Raw genomic sequence first — 20,886 nt, 5'->3', positions numbered from 1 at the left:
ATTGCATTGACTCTGTGGTGATCATTTGAGTTAAATTCTGCTTCTGCCACACTGCATCGCATCTCCAAGTCAAGGTAAGTTCGGACAGTTTTCTGGAGTTTGAAGTCGTGGTGATTATTCCCTCAGCTCAATAGAAAATAGGTAGAAATGGAGAAGAGCTGTGTTCAGTGATGGTTGTTTTTTGTCCCCAGGTGCAGCCGGTTTCAATCAGAAATCAAACGGCTGAAGATTTCATCACCAGTCAGGGTGTGCCAGAACTGTTTCTACAACCTGCAGCACGAGCGGGGCTCAGAGGAGGGGCCCAGAAATTGATGGGGGCCTGGCAAACCTCATCCAGCCCCACTGTCACTCCAGGAACCAGTGAGAGCATCAGAAGGAGTTGGAATATTGTCTGTTTACACTTAACGTTTATACTGCGTTCTAAGCACTAAGAGTAAAAAGGGATCACTGCATTGGGTTGTGTTGACAGAAGGCAGACAAGGAGAAGAGCAAGGCCCAGGAAGACATGGTTAATAACCACAAATCCAACAGAACTGGCAGCCCCTAAGCCCATGCTGACATGGCTGCCAAGAAAATCCTCGCTTATCCCAAACACCCCTTCTTGTCTTGTTTTTGTAGAGTTAGTCATCTTAACTGGGGGGAGGGGAGGGCAAGGCTTTTTAGAAGATAGTTGTAAATCTGCCTTCTTCGCAAGCAACTGTGTATATTGTAAATAGGTATAACGGCCTTTTTATCTAAATATGAACTTAAATGCCTGTTACATGGGACTTCAGATTAACCACTGTACTTTGTGTGGCATCTTTATCTCATCTATCAATTCAGATATGAATGTTTAAAAAAAAAAAAAAACAAAAACAGAAAACTCGAAGGCATTATGTGTATTTCTGTTAAAAATCCAGTCTGTGCATGTTTGTTCTTTCAGTTGCCCACAGTATCTTAATTTAAGTGAGGCTATTCATAGAATTACATGGATTTTTTCAAAAGAAAACATTTTTGAGAATAGGAACTTGGAGTATTTTATTCTAGCTGTAAGATAACCACGAACTAAATTGTACACTTGTGTTGCATTTTATACCAAACTATTTACCACCTCAGTGTTGTTCATATTTAATAAGGCCTCTTTTATACATATGTCAGAGCTGCAGTTTTGTTAATTACTTACTGTTCATTAGCAGCTGATTCATGCAGTGCAAGAACCAGCTTTTACCTTCTTTAGTCAATAGTAATTGGCTTTTGCATATAGGTACAGAATTAATTCCTTGTGCATAAAATTTAACCGCTGTTGTCCCATAGCTTCTCTGCAAAAAACCTTTTTGGAACCTTTTTGGCACTGCTTTAAAGCAGGGTGATCCTGGTCATGTCAGAAATGCTCCTCGGAGCCCTCTTTGTCTTTCAGCACACACCATCAGCTTGAGGACAGCAGTAGATTTCCATGATGGTTTTTAAGTTTCAATATGAATTTAATTGCAGTATTTTTTTACTACTCTGTCATTTATTTTGCACTACATGTAGGATGAAGTAGAGACACTGATATCTGCTGGGATTGGAGCACGTGCATTGGGATAGGCCCATGGACTTAATTTCTGCATGAGGTCTTGCCAGTGGGTTTTTGTTTGGGTGAGGGGGGAGAGGGAGGGCAGCAGGCAGGCTCGTGGTTGGTTTGGTTTTGTTTTTTAACATATGTGTATATATTTTGTAAATGGGTGACAAACTGATCTAGAGCTAGGTATATTCACAATGGATTCTTTTAAATAGAGATAAGGATATGACCCAGACCAACAGAAGACAGGTGGCTCTGACAGCAGTACTTGAGTGAATGTTGTCACTCAAAGGAATGAGATTGTCCTTCATTTGGAATGACTTGGGCAGGATTTGGGATGGCAAATCCTTAAAACCAGCATTATTGTTGGAATTGCACCATCAAAAATGCCAGGCCCTCTGTGTTGGGGTGAGCTCCTTCCAGAGGGCCCCTGTCTTCTCTTGATTTGAGCTTTTAGCGGTGAATAATTTGTTAATTCTGACCACTTACTATTTACCCTGGTATCACATGTTTATGCACTGAAGGTTAAATATGTATTTTGATACTTGTTTGTTTATTATGTATGTGCTGGTCTGTAAAATGAGATATATTCCTGTTTTGGTATGTATACTAGGTCCCCAAATGAACAGAAAGGCTTCTCTAGAGCCCTTGCACACTGTTGAGTAAATGCAGGTTTGTTGAGCTTAGCTGACCCAAATTTTGGATCCAAAGAGTGATGGTCAAGTAGCCACACTGTCTAGTGGCTACCTGACAGATTTGACCCTAAAAACAGGAAGAGTAAGCATGTGCAGAGCACTGGAATTTCTGTGTTCAGCTGTTCTCTCTAATGTTGCCTTCACCCTTCCCAAAATGATGCAAAACCAGCATAGTTCAGAAGACAGGCTCGTGGCCTTAACGTTTTCTGTTTGAAGAAAAGGCTGTTTTAACAACTCTTAAATGCCTTGGAGTCCACAGTTTTCCTCCCCTTGCCTCCAGATTTCCAAATCGCCCCCAAATTTAAGGAAGCCTTCTTTTCTGTGGACTGCAGCTTGTACAGCCACGTGGTTTGACCCCTGATAAAAGCAAGGCTGTGACAGCAGCAGGGATGTGATCCAGCACTGGAGCCAGGACAGAGTCCTGCTGTGGGTCCTGCGTTGTACGGGTGTTGTTCCGCTGCGCACTAAAGAAATCCTTGTTCCTTACAAATTCTGCAGTGTGCAGGCTAGGCCCAGTTTACATTTTGCATTACCACGGCCCTCTGACTCAATTCTGTTCCCAAAAAACCACGTTTTTGCTTGTTGGAGGCAGAGGGGGACAAACACACCTGCTCGTATTTCCTCTGGCAGCTGGTGCTGTGGGCAACTGTGGTGTTCACGTGGGAGTGGGGTTTTTTTCCATTTCATTCGAGCTTCTAATGCAAATACTTGCTTTGTTTTCCATGTAAAAATCTGTTGAGCAAAAATATACTCATGTACACTAACATTAGTAGACTGTATTCTCTGCAAGTACCTCACATGTCTTCTCCTGCCTTGTTCTTTGTAGTAAACTTATCCATGTACTCCTAACATTCGTATGTAGTGTGCAACTGTAATGTCATGCTTTGGAGAGGGGGTTGGCTGCCTCCAGCCAACATTCATCAGTTCAATAGCAAAACACTTTAGATAAGTTATTTTGCACTTTCTTATGTATAAAATTGGTAGAAACTTATATTTGCTTTGTATCATTTAAAGACTCCTTTTGTTTCGGTAAATGAACTGTGTATAAAATACTTATGCAGTTAAAACTGTTTTTAGAAAGTATTTTTAATTTCAGCAAGTTTGGTTACTTGTTGCATGACTATTAACACAGCTGACTTTTTGTGTCAGTGCAATGTATATTTTTTTTGTCCTGTTATTAACTTGTAAGCCCTAGTTAAATGGCCATTTATTTGTACAGCATCAGGAGTAAATTGAAGATAACTGGCTAAGACTGGAGTGTGGAATTTTGTACTATATTGCAGAATCCAATATCTGTTTTTTGGTGGTTACGTTAAAGGCCTGACGATTTACTATCTAGTGTGCAATCTGTGATATCTGAATGTTCATTGTATATTTGTCTCCAATGCAAAAAGGTAGAGTAACACAATTACAACAATACATGATTAAATGCAATAGTTCAGGTACTGAAGTATTTTTTTTTCATTTCAAATAAATACCTGCTATTTACCACCAAAAAGCTGTTTTGCATTTGTTGGAGAGACACAACATTTTGCAGTTGAATAAACGTTTTTAACTCGGGAGCGACAACTAATGAGTAACATTTTTCTGTGTCATATTGAGGAGTAAGTTTCTATTACTTGTCACAATTTTGCTTTCTGAATGTGGGTATGGCCATCCGTGATGGTGCAGCATGAAATCATGTGCCTTAGTTTGTTCTTTTTTGCTTTAAATTGAGTTCAGTAGAATCTGACAGTGTGTAGAAGAACAGGCTCTGCCAATATAGCAAAAGCAGACAGAAAAGAATTATTTAAGTTGTGCTGGATAAGGGCAATGGAAAAGGAGTTAGAGAAGCTGTTTTCATGGCCTTGCTTAGCCATACCTTGGTTATATAGGATGGTGAAGTCCACTTTTCGTAGGTTCAAGTATTTCACACTTGGCCAGTTCCACATTTTAAATCTTTCCACATACAGAAAAAAAACGCTTTCTCTTTAACAGTTTGGGGGGAGTTGCTGTTTTCAGCAGCTGCAGACATTTGACAGCTGCAGCCTGAATGTCCTTCTGCTGCCAGGGAGCAGGTCACGGATGAACTCACCAGAGCACTCTGAGCCAGGTAACCATGCCAGCTCCAGGCTGTGGGGTCTGGCATTGCCTCCCACTCTTTTTGGGGAGAGATTTCCTACTAACAGCAGCTCCTGATTGCTCCGTGCAGCTGGGTCATTTACTATATGCAGTATTTCAGGCTCATTTTCCAGGCATGGTGGAGAGTGGGGATGCCAGGAACAAGCATTGGGAAGTAATGGAGCCTACAATCCTGATGGATCTTCTGACTGGGAAAGTGCAGTCCCAGCCCTGTAAAATCCCAGCAGGCATCAGCTGGGCCAGCAGCCAGTTTTGGAGTGAAACAAGGCACCTGTTGAGTGACAGAGCAGCAAGTGCCCCAGCCTGCAGCTCTGGCTCCACCGCAGTCCCTTGCCAGGCAGAAGCAGGGCCCGGGGCCAGGCATTCTATTTAGCAGGTAAAACCAAATTTGTGGCCAATTTGCTGTGATCAAATTGTCTTTCATGACAGGTGCAGTAACTCAGTTCAGAAAGGTTAGGCTCCATGTTCTGTATAAAATGCATGAGTGTTTTTAAGGAATTCCTGGCAGTGGGATACAGATTTGATTCATTAATGAGGTTACTGTGCCACGCCGCGTAGGGAGGAGGGTGGTGTTAGCAAGCCCAGGAACAGTGCTGAGAGCCAAATCCTGCCCTGTCTTCCTAGAGAAGAGTTGTGTGGTACTGGGTTGGATGTGGGCCTGGCCCCCCAAAGAAGGGCAATTTGTAAGGAATGGGACCAAAACGTGGCTATGGATGAACCTAAATGCAATCCTGCCTGCACCAGAGGGTTACTTCTGCAGATGAGTTAAAACCCTCGGCTCTTACTTTTCCCTTATAGTTTCTTCCAGTGTAAAAGAGCAGCTTTGAATTCATGCAGCAGCAAAAATGTGTTTTCCTGCAGAGTCCAAATTTGTTTCTTTGCACTGTGTCACAGGCTAGCATTGCTCACCATGGCAGCCACCCAGGCAGACAGAAATAGCAAGTTAGAACGTGACACCGTGGTGCAGCAAAGCCCAGAGACGGGAGCTATTTGCACTGGTTATCTCTGGGGAATGTCTTTGTAGGCAAAGCCTTGGTTATCAGAAGCTTTTTACAGCAAGGACTGAGGCCTGGAGCTAACAGGACAGTTGTGACACAGTTTGAGAAGCTGCAGCTTTTCTGATAGTTGGCAATGTGGTGGAAGAAGAAAAATCCATTTTGTAGTGACATAGCTCCTAGAAGCCAATTCTTTATTGAAAGATCTTGTAAGCATTCCAGTACAGACTTAGCTGCTCTACTGTAGCTTTGAGTTGATGAAGATGAAAAATCATTTTTAAATTTAAAAAAAAAGGCAAGATGGGCACCTCTGTAAAATTTCATAGTAGATGAAATTCGAACACTGATTACACCAAAGATTATTAACATCAAACCACAGGAATTGCACACAGCCCAAGGCAAAGCATGTAACAAATGTACACAATTTCACTTAAGTCAGTAAGGAAGTTATGACAGGCACCACTGCCCAAGCACTCCATACTCCGGGTCAAGAGGGCACCTGATGGGTATCTCTGCATTCAGAACAGCAGTTTGGGACCAAGGAATACCCAGAGTGTTGCTGTATTGTACATTCAGCTTCTTGGGTGAGTGAGCAATGACCTGGCAGTGCCCAACTGAAGGTGTTTGAGAGCAATTATTATTAAACCAGTTTCACTGGTAGCTGTTGTTTTCTGCTTCTCCTTTAGCTAAAAATCCCAATCTCTCTGACCACAGCACATCCACTGGCTGAGAGAGAAATGTGGCCCATGGAACCCTGATCCCATGGAACTCGGCAGAAATCTTGTGGTGAGTCTAAGCTTCTCTCAATTTCCAAACGGTTAAAAGGCAAGTGATATTGCTGATTTCTCTCCACTCCCCTATTTGCAGCTGCTCCAGGATTATTCTTCAGCCCAAAGGGAATGACTGTAATGAAGGCCTCTATTAAATGAATTACTGGATTTCAGTCTCCTGTGCTATGTTCATCATCCAGAGAGACCAGCTCTCCTAAATCCAGGCTGCAAATGACTTTTTTGTGAGTTCCCTCTATAAAGCATGAAACCTTCACTTTTCCAAGTGGTGGAGAGACATTGGAAATCCATCTGCAGTCTCAACACCTCTCCTAGTAAATCCTCCAGCAATGTGAGCCCCCCCCCATGCCTTCCATATCCTTATTAATATTGAATACCTAGCTGGACAGCATTTTTGCCTTTCTGCACCCACAGCCCACCCTCCTGCAGTGCCTGTACAGAGAGAGAGTCCACTATTCTGGGGGGGCATGTTCAGGCAAGAAAATATTCTCACCAAATCAAATGCATTTCAGAATCCACCCCCTAGGAAGTAGAAAAAAGCAAACATTTTTTACAGTTTGCTCAGCAGGTCACCCCTAATATTTGGTTCAGTCTGTCATAAACAAAAAATACCCTTTTTGTTGGAACCTCAGATGCACAGGAAAGACAGTGAGCTAGATAGCAAACATTCCATTTTGTTCATTCAAAGTGTGAGATCCTTCACTGTTCTGGAATAATAAACCTCTCTGACAGGCAGCTGCTGTTGGAAGGACAATTTGCTCTTTGTCCTCAAGCTGAAGGAGCTCTGCTGTGCAGGAGCAGTGCCTTGCCAGTCCCTGGGGGGGTACAGTGGAGCTGGTTGCCTGCAGAGCTGCTATGGGCTGCAGGAGGTCCACTGACCAGATGGAAAAACCTATAGGGTTTATTGGGCCTGGCTGGGATGGGGCTCATCTCCCCACAGCATCCTCACAGTTCTGGGCTGTGTATGGGCACCTGAAAAGGGGCTGGTAACACTCTTTATTAATTATCTTTGTAATGACCAGATTTTGAGGGTTTTTTAGTTTCTCTCCCCATCCCCCACCCTGCTGAGGAGGAGAGTGATAAGAGCAGCTTGGTGGACAACTGATGTCCAGCCAAGGTCCACTTTCCATGGTCCTTTTTGGCACCCAACATGGGACAGACAAGGGCAGCTTTGTAGCCAGTGTGCTATGGCTACAGCAGCGGCAACGTCCTGTGGGAGTCAGGAGTTTTCTGGCTGCACTGCTTATCCTTTATAAGGCTGAAGTTGGGAATATGTTAGTACAAACAATGGCTCTGGACTGTGTCCTGGCATGGATGGACTTGCTGCACTGCAGGACTTGTCTTTTCTCCACAAGAGGATGAGGGAAGACATCTCCCTCTCCCACTCTGGGTTGGTGGGGATGATTGTGCAGGTTCCAGAGATCCTTGTTTGTGTTTATATGAGCTGCTGGTGCCACTAAATAACACTGTTGGCACTTAATGAGGCTGGTGGAATCTGGTGCCATCATGGCATAAGAGATTTGTGGGTGAGGCAATACTGCAAAAATGCCCTGAGGTGGCTGTTCCCTGGCTGGCAGGGTGTGTGGAAGGATTTGGGCAGATTCCTAGCACGGGTATCACGTTCCAGGGCCTGGGACTTGACACCTGAACAGGCAACAACCCTGGCAAACCGGTGTGTCACTTGATGGAGGGGTGCCTTGCCCACCCCAGTGAAACCCAGCAGCTTTTACCCGGTACTGGGACCTGGCCTGTGCCCTCAGAGCCTCAGTTCAGTGCTCTGAGAGGGCTGGGCTTGAGGCAGGACTCAAACAACAGCAGCAGGAATTGCCCCAGGAGTGAAAAAGAAACTGGACAAAGAAAACAATGGGTCCAATAGAAAGGACTGGAGGTGAGATGGTGCCTGGGAGTCCTTCCCAATCCAAGTGTTTCTGCAATAGTAGAGAAGCAGCAATAGCAACCACCAATACGCCTTTATCTAATCATCCTGTTTGACAGAGCTTTGTCTTATCCTCTCCTTGGTAAAAGTTCAAAGATGTTATGGATGGATCCTTCTCCTGAGAAGATAACCACGCCATTAGGAGAAATAAAAACCCCCAAGAGCAACCATCCTGACCTCAGGTGAACACTGAACCCCAGCTCTGGGGAAAATCTGATGAGAGAGAGGAAATTAGGATTGTAAACCAGTGGTGTGCTCACTACACAGGCCTGGGCACCAGCATCCAGTACAGCAGAGATTTACACACACCACTGCAGTTACATCCCAAATAAGTACATTGTACACTCCAAGTGATGGGACAGATAAAACCAGGGCATTTCAAACACCCAGTACTTAATGCTGTCAGTACAACACGGTGCTCTGCTGGGTGTTTCTGGGCCTTCCGCCAGAGACAAGGAAAAATGCATGGAGTGACTGACTAAAGGGTAACCATGGACTAAAAGGAAAGGGATAGAAGTAATGAAGATCTGTATTTCACACTGGAAAATCAGAATCAGGCCAGGCACCTCAGCATTCTTTTTTGTCACAAGGTGATTTTGTACCAGGTAATTTCTCTTTCATTTTGTTTTGCTTTTACAGTTGGAAGCATCCATAGAAGGAAAAATACCATGGCAAGGCTGAGAAAAGACCAATTCTCTGCCCATATTTCACTGCCACAGGAGCTGACAGCTGGTGTGGAATGGAGGAGGGAAGAGGTTTGAACAAGGCACACTGGGACAGTGCCAACCTGTCACCTGCAGTCCATGTTACAGCAGTGATATGATCTGGATCAGAGCTCTGGTCCCCCCATGCCTCACTGGATACAGATTTCCCTCCAAGAAGGGAAGTGGAAACACTTCCTTGAAGTATAAAACTCCTTTCTGGTGTCTGAATAGCTGACATCTACTAGAAGCAATACTGAAAACTTAAGAAAAATTACCTTATATTATTACAATGCTCTCTCCTTTCTCTTGCCTATTTGGGGCATTTTATACCTCCTTGCATACCATGAAGAGACATGAGATCACAACTAACTCAGACACCTTCAGCAGAGGGCAGGACAATCCTCATGTATGTAGGAAGAAATAAACTGTCTTACACATCAGATCTTGAAGAGTAAACTCTTTGAAATTAGCTTATTTTCTTTATTAAAAAAAAAAAAGAAATTCAAGTTGATGAGTCTCTGGATATCGAAACTGTGCGTCTTTTTCCCTCCTCTGTGCTTCTGTCAGGCACTGACAGCAAAGAGAAGACAGTGCAAGGGGCTGCTGCATGGTCCACAGAGACTGTACAGGCTTTGGACCCAATGGAGGAAGGTTCCCATCTGTCCAACAGCACGTGGCTCCAGCCTGGTCTGTCTCCTTGGAGCTAGAGGATCACAGATGACGGCAGTGGGAGCATAAAGCAGCACTGTCGCAGGAACTTGTACAGCTACACCAAATGCCACTGGCATCAGAACCTAAACATTCTGAAACTTCTCCTTTATTTTTCACCCACTTCTCCTGGAGCACAGGGAAGCTTTGGGTGGTTGCAGCAGAAAAGACAACAAACCTTTCTGTCTACCTAAGAACATTGTGCGTTTGTTCCCCTGTGTTTTACCAAATAAGGAAGCCAGCATGTGGCTCAGGGATTCACAGCTGCCAGGGAACTGAGGGTACTGGGGAATACAGGTAGGCATGAAATGACTGTGCACCCCCTCCAGCCTCAGGTGAAAGCCCAGAACCTCATCTGTGTGAACAAAGTGATGTGTGGAGCTGCTGGGGCTACAAACCCAGGGCGCTGCCCGCTGCTGCCTGGAATAACGCGGGCAGCAAGACACGGTCAGCCATAAGCAACAACGGGCACTACGCACCAAGGGAGCAGTGGCACCTTCTAGCACTGGGAACAGAAGAGATGGACAAGACACTGAGTCAGCCTAGGAACAGATGGAAGTGTTCTCCTGTAGCACGCTGTGGCCAGGTGACAGCAGCGAAGGATGGCTGTGGCGTTGTCTTCACGCCCACCTCCCGCTGGAAGCGAAGCTGCGGCTGAAGGAGAAGGTGATCTCCCCATTCTTGTACTTGCCCCAAGCTCCAAATGGCACTATGACAACTGTGCCGTTGTCTTCAGAGCCAAACTGCGCTGCCTGAGAGAAGAAACAAAGTGTCAGTATCAGTGTCTCAGTTGGAAAGAGAAACAAGATCTGGTTTCACCTGGGACAGCACACCCTGGAGACTCCCTTGCCGCTTCCCTGCCCTGATGCTCCATTCTGGTACGCCTCAGAGCTTCCCATAGGATATGTCACCATCCAGCACCATGGTCAGAAACTGACCGTTTCTGTCTATGACAATGACATTTTCAGCACAGGCATAAGCTGCAGTTATAGTCCCATGCAGTTCAGTGAGCTAAGCAAGCTAATCAAGGGCAAGGACGTGGTGAGACCTAGGGTAAGGAAAAGGCTGGCCAGCAGGACTGGTGAATGTCTCAGCCAGCACCCTTCAATTCAGTTGAATGTGTGCTATTGTGTAAACTTAAAAATAGGGTTTTTAAAAGCCAAACCAGCCCAATCAGGAGTCCTTGGTGCCCAGAGCAGCGCTGGCATTACCTGCTCAGTGACCATGTGGGCAGCCTCAGCAGGGTCGTGGCACTGGCTGATGGAGTCGCAGATCTCCTGGCTGTTCACTATGAAGTTGATGCCGTCAGTGGTCAGCACCAGGAAGCTGTCATCTGCATGGTGCAGCTGCAAGAGACACACAGGATGCACGACCCTGGGTGAGTGCTGCAAGGCAAGGGAACTGCCCCCACGTTTTGACAAGCTTGCAAAACACATTTTTTTTCTGGGGGTGCTGCGTGCTATCCTGAAAATCTTTTCCTGAAGCTGAGGATTTCAAGGAAGACACGATGGCTCTACAGTCATCTCCCTAAACCCCTAGTAGGTGGCACTTTATTAGCACCAAAATAAACCAAGTTCTTGGGGCCCTGGGAGGTGCACTGGGGAAAAGTAACAAACAGAATGCAAATTGACAGGAGATCTTTCTGCCAAAGTGGAGGCTGAGTACTTTCTGCATGTTTGTTTTCTGGATGACTACAAAGCTATGGTAAGATACATGCAAGTGTCCTTTCCTCCTCCCACTCTCAACTGTGCAAACCTCTACATATCCTACTTTTTTGATGGCAGCCCATCCATATCTCACCCAGTTCTCAGTGAGGGTTTTATATCGGCATTAGCCTCAAAATTCTCCATTCAACCACAGGACCCAAACAGACTAACACCTGTAATGCATATCACGTGTTATCTTTCTTCCCTCATCATATATTTTTTACTGTGACAAGTGAGATTTAGAAGTTGATCTGGTTGAATTTAGTACCAGATTCTTTTATATCCTGTTAGTGTTAATCTGAAACAACTTAATGAGAGCTGCTCTCTGGTTACTTCAGTAAAAAAAAAACACATAGCCATCAGGCTTCACCTGGGCTTGTGTCGTGTGGGTATCACCACATCATCAAATACCTATGAAGCCCCTTAGTCCAAGTGTTGCTGTCCCTGTGAACCAGACCCTCTTTTACCTGAACCCTTTTTGTTTCTGGCTGGGCTATCACACCACTGTTTTTAAGATCCAAATCTCCTATGCTCCGTGTCATTGCAAGTCTACCGTTCACGTGAGGCTGTCCCACACTGTTCCAGGAAACGAAGCCACCACACTTCTTAATCCTGTCCAGAGGCACAAAAGAAAAAGCAAATGAGTTAGTGTTCCACACCATTACCCCCATCTCTATTCTCTATTTCTGTCACTAGCTAGAATGAGGAATGATGGGTGGAGAGCTGAAGCTGGGAGGCTGAGGGCTGGCTGTAGCTGTTTGAAAGGCTTCATGGAGGGGATGTGTCTTGGTGGGCTGAGTCCTGACTGGGAATCACAGTGCATTCCCTCAGGTTCTAATTTGGTTCTAATTTGGCACTTTTGGACAAGTCTGAACCATGTGGTCATAGCTCTGTTCTGAATCGTAGTGATCTGATCTTACTGCTAAGACAGTTTATGCTCATGGAGGCCTTTCCACATCCCTGGTCCTCAAAATGGGACGCAGTGCATTAACTGGAGCTTACTGCCAGCTCAGAGTGGTGTCAAGGCTCTACATTCAACTCTGGTTTCTTCCTGGCCCAACCCAGCAGCAGAGCACAAGCCCATCCTGACTGAGGCCGTGCTCTGGTAAGCCACATCACCAGCAGGTACCTTTCCTTCTCCTCCTTTCTCTCTGGAGTATGGTCAGTGGTGAGTTTCACAGCCTTTCCCTTCCGGCACAGCAGAGCACGACTGTCTCCCACGCTTGCCACAACCAGCTCAATTCCATCCCGCAGCAGAGCCACTGTTGCAGTGGTCCCAGAGTTCAGCAGAGTTGCTACAAATGGCATCAAAGAGAGAGGTTTTAGCACTGCCTCAGAGAGTGGAGCCATTTATAACAGCAACAGTTTTAATTGGTAAAATGAAGACAACCTGTGCTCTACCTAATCAGCAATCAACTGCTTTTAAGTTTAAACTAAATTTACACGTACCAAAAAAAAAAAAAAAAAAAAGGCAAACATGCATGCATATAGGACTAGGGGAAGAGAGGGGAGGTGGGAAGGATTAAGTGCTTCTGTGCAACAACATGGCTCCATGCAAACAGGGCAAGTGGGATAAAAGCAATGCAAGGTACAGTAGCTTCCCTTCAGTGTGTAACAGAGTTTTTCAGCCCCATGAGCTCACCTTGAGTTACAGAGTTACAGGGTTATTGTCCTGACCCCTGGGCACAGTGACTGCACAAGTAGGTCACCATAAAGGTGATGGATCTTTGTTTCTGTTAGGTGATGAAGTGGGCAATTATAGAGTAATATATAACTATAGTTACAGTAATTGTAATTCCATATAGATCACCAGAGGGAAAGCAGCAGATCACTCTGTGGCATCCTCCTATTGCTGTCAGAGCTGTTACACTCCTCCTCTGTTTCCCCCAGAAGATTCAGCCAACAGGCTTCCTGGCTTTTTCCAGGAAGGAATGCTGTTCCCTCCACACCCTGTCAGCTTGCTGGAGGTCCCAGTGTGAAGGTGAAGCTGGATTCTGGGATTCAGCCTTGCCTTGTGCCTGCAAACTGGTGCAGGTGGCAGTGGCTGTCTGGGCAGCCTGCCCAGGGCACTGCTGGGATCACCTGACAGAGGTTCACTGTGAGTGCCCAGAGGACAAAACAGCGCCCTGGTGGTGCCCTCCTTCTCCTCTACAGGGCAAGGGAGTGAGCTGAGCTGGCTGGCTGCATTCAGGGACCTGCCTGGTGTCACTCATGCAAGTAGATTTAAGGGCTTCTCATTTCAATTGCTATAATGGTCTGGAGGAAAAAAAAACCAATCAAAAAACCAAAGCAAACTCTTGAAAAAGAGAAATGCAAGTGCCTATTTCAAGAAAAAGATTGGTAGTATCATTTGCAGTGAAGAAAATGCCAGAAAAACTGCCCAGCTTTTCTCATTTTCTTTGCTTTTTGAAAGGGCAAGTCCCACTTCACAGTTATTATCTTCTCTTCCTGCAAATTCTGCAGAGGTAACCAAGCAAGAAATGCCTGGAAAGCTCCTGCTGACTTGAGCTATTCCACCAAAGTGTCTGGACAGGACCAGCTACTGCCTGGAACACATTTGCATCTACAGCCAATGCAAATCCCCTTGAAAGGCCCTCTGTAAGTCACCTACGTTCTGGGCTTTTCCAGTTGTTCCAGTTTTTCAAAGCTAGCCAATTTGAGATGAGTTTTGGGCTTGCTTGTTTTCATGTCACTAACAGTTAACATGTCACTGTCTTTCCACCACTACTTCTGCAGAGATCAGCTACCACTACATGTGCTCCTACCTCTGGCCCTGCAGCCCTGACACCAGGGACATGGGACAGGTTGGAGATGGGACTTGGCATTTGATCCTAAGGAATGCCAGGCAGCCCCAAATCTGACCAGCTGCCAACAGATAGCAACAGAAATGCAAGAGCTGTGAGGTCTTGGCAGCCTCCTTCCCCAACCCTGTGAGGTCTCAGCACCCTGTAAGGGGGTGGGAATAAACTGAAGTCACCAAGCCCTGGAAGATGCATTGAGCCTTGTTGTGCAGTGAAAGCAGCGAGTCCACGAACCAAAAAAAACCCAAACACAAACCCTCATAAACCGGTGTTAACTAAGCTGGTGTTAATATTTAAAACAGGTATTATTACTGCAGCAAGGACTGGGTTTGGCTGAACCAGCAGATCAGGGGTGACTATCAGCCATTGTGGCCACGGTCACACCTCGGGCTGTGCCAGGGCCATGCAGGCTGGGACACTGGAAACTGGATGTGGCAGCTTCCAACTATCCAGGTGGGCACCAACATCCTGTTTCTCATCTGAAGCAAGGACTAGCCCACTTTGAGGCACATTATGAAAATAAGATATTAAAAAGTACCAGTGCAATTAGAAATTTTAGTAGAACCAGTAAAATACCTGTTTTAGCTAACAGTTAGAACAAGTGAAATAGAGCAACCTATGTAAAACTACCTTTTTATTTTACAGAAGATACATTTTATTTAGACATTAAAATTAATGCAGAACTGCTGCTACTTTCCCATTTCATTCTGTGGTTTTAGAACTATGTTGAGAAACATATAAAAACTTAAATCATAGTCTTCAATTCACAGAAGACTGGAAACATTTGGAATTCAGGTGAATCTGTACCTTTTCTTTGCAAACTCCCAAAGAAAAGAGCTGCTATCACAAAATCAAGGGCTGGTACTAAAGAACAAGATATTGTCCAGAATTACGGTAATGGACATAGACTTGAACTTTATATGTTCATTAGTTAAATAGCACTCCTAGGAAAAAAATATCTTCTGCTCACAACCTCTTCCTTGGATCCAGTTCATGCTCTGGGTAGGGATGCAAGAGCATGCATGGAGCCTGATATAGCATTATGTGATTTCTAGCACAGCTCAAAACCACAGGAATGATGATGGGATAACATTTCTAATGTTTTTCTACAACTGCTGCTAGTTTAAATATGTTGTATCAGCACATGTATTGGTTTTAACAATTAAAGAGTTTGTTTTCCTAACAATATCACTATAAAACTAAGATCTTTCAATAGGTTCTTAACACTCACTGGGACAACTTCTACTGCAAGTCATCTCAACTAATGTGACAAAGAGGATGTGGAAACCTTCCAGTAGTCCAGGCTAGGAACCGCTGGACTCCTTCACCTGGGACAAAATTAAGCAGATCTCTCTTGCCACTGAAGCCCAGCTTAAAGTGTCCAGGGCCTCCAGTTCTAGAGCTGCTGACCAGGTACAGTGTCTGCCACAAATAACACGCACACAGAGGCAAATAGGAAATTCACCCAGGGACTTTGTTCAAACAAAGTAAACCTGCAACACTGGAGATGCAAGAATAAGGGCTGCAGAACAGGGGAAGGAGTCAGTCACTCTCAGGTCTGCTTGCACTGCCCTGTGCAGGTCATGTAGGAAGCACCTGCATCTTTGGCCTTGGTAAATCAGCCTTGGTATTTCTGGGGAATTGCCACTATTCTCGCCCTCTTGCTAAAACCGTGTGACAAAACCAGTTTAAATTCAGCCCAAATAAAAAAAATAAATTTTGTTTCCCCTATGGAGATAAGTAACCAACCTACAGATCAAATGAAGAATTTTCTCAGTGCTAGAGGGCCAGCTGTCTCTCCTATGAGAGTGGCCACTCTGAAGAACATCTGCTCCCTCAAGGTAATTACACCCATATGGGGAGTTCAAACCACTGCCAAATGAAATGGGGCCACCTCAAAAGCACTGAGTAGAAGTATATGAATTGTTCTGACTAATAGAAAAATGGGCAAAATAAACATCCCTTTAATATTGTAATTAGTATCTTCTAAATTGTTTAGATAATAATCAAGGCCCTTGGATAAAAAGGCTGCCTCTGCAATGCTGATAAATTTATGAAATATTCAAGTACGATTTCTGCAGCTCTCCCTTTTCCTCAGTGTTGCAGGTTAACATATTTAAAGAAATAAAAATCATTTTGTGAATGGTAACTTTAAATAAACCCAACAAAACAAACATTACTTAAAAAATTTAATTACTTTTAAATAACTTCTGCTGTTTGTCAGCATAATAAGATTCAAGAGTAAGAACCCTTTCAAACATAGGTAGACAAGTTAATATCTGGCTATATTTTAATAAGATGGCTATTCCAGAAGTGAGTGGCCAATGTGATTAGAGCTGGATGCACTGAATGTGGGGGTTGATGGACAAACTCCCTCTTGTTTTCTCTGGCTTACAATGAGCAGAAGCAGTAACAATACCTGGTAGGCCTCCAGTAAGCCAAGAGAGGGTTTGTCTCACATTTCTCCAGGGAAATGCTCAAATTTCCTCAAGCACAGAATTTAATTTCTTATTTCCATCCTTGCTGAGCAAAGCTTTTCAGCCTTTAGATTTCAGTTTTTATGGCTGGTAAAAAATAGCAGAAAATTCTGCCCATCTTTAGCAGTTGTCCTGTGGATAATGACATTTGTTGGATGTGAGTTTCCTTTATGCTCTACACTTAAATTTAGCAGTGATTTGAAAGTGACTGGCTATATTTAAATGCATGAAAGGGAATGAAAAAGCATTTTTGTAGAGGTACCAAACACCAAGCTTCAGGGCTCAGACATAGCTGTTAATGATTACACAGGATTTAGGCAGAGCACAGATTATCCCAGACCTGCCTACAGCAATATTTCTTATGCTTTTGTGTGAAAAAAAAACAGATCTAGGTCACTGTCACAGGGGTTACTGGACCAGGCTCCAGCAGGCCAGTACTGCACTCCAATAGCACTGGTGAACTGCATGCCAGACACAGCAGCAGTACCTGGAACACACACATAAACCATTTTTATTATTGAAAGCTCACAGGAACTACCATTTTCCATCTCTCATTTCAAATATTGTATCATTGTTAAGTGACTTACAGGGACCAATGCCCTTGAAGACATAGCTGGGGTCTCCAACAAGGCATATCTCTAGTCCTGTTAGGTTTGTGCCTTATGTAAGGTTTTATCCATTAAACACTATTATAAACAATGCCTCAAAGATGCCATTTTGGCTACAGGGATTTGTCCCAGGGTTTAGTTTCCTTCAAACACCCAGGTACAAGTTTTAAAACTGGTTGTGTGTTAGTAAAGACCTGGATATCCTGAATGTGCACTAGGTTTTTTGCAGACACAATGAAGGGAGATGACCCTGGAACAGGGTCAAAGCTATTATTTTGCACTTCATCAGCTATGGCCAAGTTTTAAAAGGAGCTCAGACTTGGGGAGCATCCAGTGTAACCCAGATACACCAAGTTACACAATCAACCACTATCTTCAAGATACTCTAGCAACTGTCTTGACTGTCACATCCAGAATAGCCACACTTAATCAGAGATTTTGCTGGCAAACTGAATCAGTTTGGAAGAAGGCTTCTAACCAAGATACATGCCAAGCACTGAAATTTTATGTAACTTTCATAACATCAGCAACAAAAATATCCACATAAAGCAGTGAACACAGTATTGAGTTATTTTAACAACAGATATGTAAGAAGTTTAACCTGTTCAGAAATTCAAACTTTGCAACCTGTTACTCCATTCTTTGCCTTAGAGCTTGATTTTCAGCCAAGAACAATGGGCTCCCTTAGATTCCCCCAGGCTCCTGCAAGAGCTTGCAGGTGCTCAGCCTACCTGAGAAACACTGAGTACCTGCCAGAGCGTGGCCCTTGTGGATGTCTGGTAACTCTTTTACCCTCTATTTTGCTTTTTTAATGAAGGGGGCTTGTGCAGTATCCTGGTAACCGCTGCAGACGTTTTCTGGCATTAAGCAGCAGCAGTTAGTTAAATGATTTTAGAAAAAATTCTATAAGCACCTCTAAGTGCTCCGCTTGCTGCACAGTTTGTCTGTCAAATATTGTTGTTATTCAATTCTGTAAGTCTCACCTACAAAGTGTTATGATTAGAAACAGTTTTTCAGAAAAACAGAATAATACATCCATTACAGTTCTCAATCCTTCTCCTCAAGGAGCTGCTCTGACACAGAGGTCACTGAAATGAGCCAAACCAAGAGTTTTCTTACTCACAAAGGGGAAGGGAGGGGACAATTAGATCTGAACATGAAATGTTCTGATCCAGGGAAGCACACAAAAAAGTACTCAAATGCTGTCTTGGATTTGGGTTGGTAAGAATCATATTTGCAAAGAGGCTCTGGGATAAAAAGCACATCTGCTCTGCTGATGTGTCTCTTGTGAACCCAAATAAAATCCAGCCCATAGGTCAAAAGTAACTCTGGTCTTTTTTACCACATGAAATACAACGGGAAAATGACCTTTATAGATACAATCCTCCTTTTTTAAGGGCTGCATCTCAGGACTTGAGACTTTTTTCTTGATCGTTGGTGCAGGTTAAGGTAAGAGGCAGTGCTGCAACAGTGAGGCTGCCTGACCTGCATTTGAGCCTACCTAGATTCATCTAGCAGTTAAAGAGCAGAAAGCCACTGCTTCAGAGAAGCAGCTCGAGAATACAGTATCACTTCAGTCCCTACAGGGTTTCTTGGCTTCCAGTCTTTCTTGGAGAGAAGACTTTTACAGTTTCTGTTCTTCTGGAACAACCTCAGTTATTTTTCCAGTGCCTGCACCAACACTGGGACAGGTTTTTTGTTTGGTTGCTTGTGGGAGGTTTTTTGCTGTTGTGGGTTGGTGTTTTTTTGTTTTTTTTTTCTTTTAATTGGTTTTATTTGGGATTTTCTTTTTAAGACTAGCTAAACTGACTCTCAAAGTTTTATCTCCTGGCCGAGAAAGCTTCTGTGACAGAACTGGGATAGGTAGTTCTATCTCCCTTCCTAAGCTACTCTCTATCAGCTCTGCTTGCTGCAACTGGAACTTCAGATGTACTTAGTCTTTAGACACACACACAAGAACTTCGTCAACAGCCAGGATTAAATGGGAGACTAAAAGGGCTGGTGCCAGCTTTACCACAGCCTTACCACAGCCAAACTTGTTTTCCTCTTCACTGCTTTTTTCCCTTTCCCACTCAGCTACTCCTGTGATTCTGTTTGTGCAGAAGCAATATTGATTGCATTAATTTTAGCTTACGTTCCTCCTCAGGTGCAGCAGCCAAGTTAGGAAGGGGAACTTTGACACTGTTGCTTTAAATCCACAGGAGTAACAGCTTTAAAACAAACAAATAAACATATAAAAACACCAATCCCTCCCACCCCTAAAAAAAAAAAAAAGCAAATCAGAAACACTGCTCTCCACATTTCTTACCAGTAAAATTATGGTTCTTGTAAATCTAAATCACTCTTTGCTACCTTGAAAAACGTAATTCTTTTCAGAATCATATTAAGAGAAATTCATTGATGATTATGCTAACATTCAGATTCATAACTCCTCCAGTAAATTCGACTGAGACTTACAGTAGTTATTTCATTTTTAGGAGGTAAAGCATAATTGTTTTATTTGCAGTAAGTGACCAGAGCAAAATCCTGTTTTAAGTAAAATTGTTTTCAAGTGCTTTTCTGGACATTTGACTGCAAAACTACTGAGCAAATAAGACAAACTTTATTCTCCATACCTATATGAATAGAATATTTTTTTCACCTACCGTCAGCAGAGAGATTAGCATGCCTTTCGTACGCTTTGTCTATTTCTAGAAAAGCTTTACTCAAAACATTTTCCAAGTTGTCCTCCTCAGCAAGAAATTCCCTGGAAGCAAGCAAGCAAACAAAGAAATTCAACTTCTTTCCAAGAAATATACATCCTGATCAATCCGTTTCACAGTCTTATTTCCTCCCTGCACCCACTAAATGATGCTGTACTTGAGTGAAAAGGTAATGTGATTTTACTTACTGTGTGCACTGAAAGCATAAACCTGTAATTTTGAAAATATCTAAGTTCTTTTTCCAGCATCCAGGGATGTGATAGATACGGAAGAATGTAAGCAAACCATAGGTCAGGGATCACAGAAACCCTGTGTGAAAACAGTCAGTCCACACTCTCCCTGTGTTCCAAAACATTTCCTGGACAGGGGACACAATCGTGCTTTCCTCTCCTGTGTTTTTGGGCTTGCCCAATGGGGCAGGCACCCCACAGAGTAAGAAATTTAAAGCATCTCTGTTCCATCCAGTACCCCTGCTGTCCCATAAGGACAGGCAGCTATATAACCCGGGAGGATTAGCTACAATGTACAGCCCATTGATTCCCTAAGGAAGGAATCTCGGCTGTAATCTACTTGGCACGCATTGCCTCGATGAGCACTTACTTAATATATTTTTCCATGTACTTTTCGCAGAAGTCTGCAGCTGCTGCCCCGCCGTGCCCATCGTACACCGCGAAGTACAGGATATCCTCTGTCAGCTGAGCGTAATCGAAACGGTCCTCGTTCTCCTTTCTCTTCCCGATGTGGCTGGCGCTGCCCACGTTGCTCAGGCTCACCTTTGGGATCGGCTTGCCGTACTTGATGCTGGGTGGGAGGAGAATGGGCTCATCGATGCGGTTGTCCCAGATGCCGAAGGTGTCCCATGTCGTGGGCCGCCCGCTGCCTTCGGGGTCGAAGCGGGAGGCGCGGCGCTCGCAGGTGGAGATGGAGCAGGCGGCTGCGGGGCGCTTCTCGTCCTGCAGGAAGCGCGACGTGAGCGCGGCTCGCCTCCTCACTTGGAACCCCCCATTCCGCACCAGGGTAATCAGAGTAGCTGTGGACATAACTTGTCTTTGCAGAGATTCGCGGGGGAGAAAAAAGACCAGGAGCAGAAGACGCGCAGCTGCTG

The 20,886-nt window shown here is 44.2% G+C and overlaps 2 protein-coding genes across 8 annotated transcripts in view; one reads left to right on the top strand and one right to left on the bottom strand.

Annotated features, from left to right (window-relative positions):
* Window positions 1-3,804, top strand: part of WDFY3 (WD repeat and FYVE domain containing 3) — a 120,611-nt gene extending 116,807 nt beyond the window's left edge. For all 7 annotated transcript variants that reach the window (XM_014878964.2, XM_088164100.1, XM_088164098.1 and 4 more), the window contains one exon: window positions 192-3,804. In XM_014878964.2, the coding sequence (XP_014734450.2) occupies window positions 192-312 (121 nt within the window). In that variant the 3' untranslated portion in view covers window positions 313-3,804. The remainder of the gene's footprint in view (window positions 1-191) is intronic.
* A 1,724-nt stretch (window positions 3,805-5,528) lies between these two features.
* On the bottom strand, window positions 5,529-20,886 carry PPM1K (protein phosphatase, Mg2+/Mn2+ dependent 1K). The gene is made up of 6 exons (XM_014878965.2): window positions 20,382-20,886; window positions 19,725-19,825; window positions 12,323-12,488; window positions 11,661-11,805; window positions 10,699-10,833; window positions 5,529-10,239 (listed from the first exon to the last, which is right to left on the bottom strand). Exons 1-6 carry the CDS (start codon window positions 20,819-20,821, stop codon window positions 10,108-10,110), a joined length of 1,119 nt encoding a protein of 372 aa, XP_014734451.1. The 5' UTR covers window positions 20,822-20,886; the 3' UTR covers window positions 5,529-10,107.

The sequence above is a fragment of the Sturnus vulgaris genome, chromosome 4, assembly GCF_052056855.1.
Source record: "Sturnus vulgaris isolate bStuVul1 chromosome 4, bStuVul1.hap1, whole genome shotgun sequence".
NCBI classification, from domain to species: Eukaryota; Metazoa; Chordata; class Aves; order Passeriformes; family Sturnidae; genus Sturnus; species Sturnus vulgaris.
This window is presented reverse-complemented; position numbering and strand designations above follow the sequence as displayed.

Excerpts from the sequence above, each read along its gene's own strand:
- PPM1K (XM_014878965.2), bottom strand. The coding sequence starts at position 20,821 with ATGTCCACAGCTACTCTGATTACCCTGGTGCGGAATGGGGGGTTCCAA. Across the intron at positions 19,826-20,381 it reads TACATGGAAAAATATATTAA|GGAATTTCTTGCTGAGGAGG; the intron begins GTAAGTGCTCAT and ends GCTTGCTTCCAG. Across the intron at positions 11,806-12,322 it reads AGAAAGGAGGAGAAGGAAAG|GATTAAGAAGTGTGGTGGCT; the intron begins GTACCTGCTGGT and ends GCCTCTGGACAG.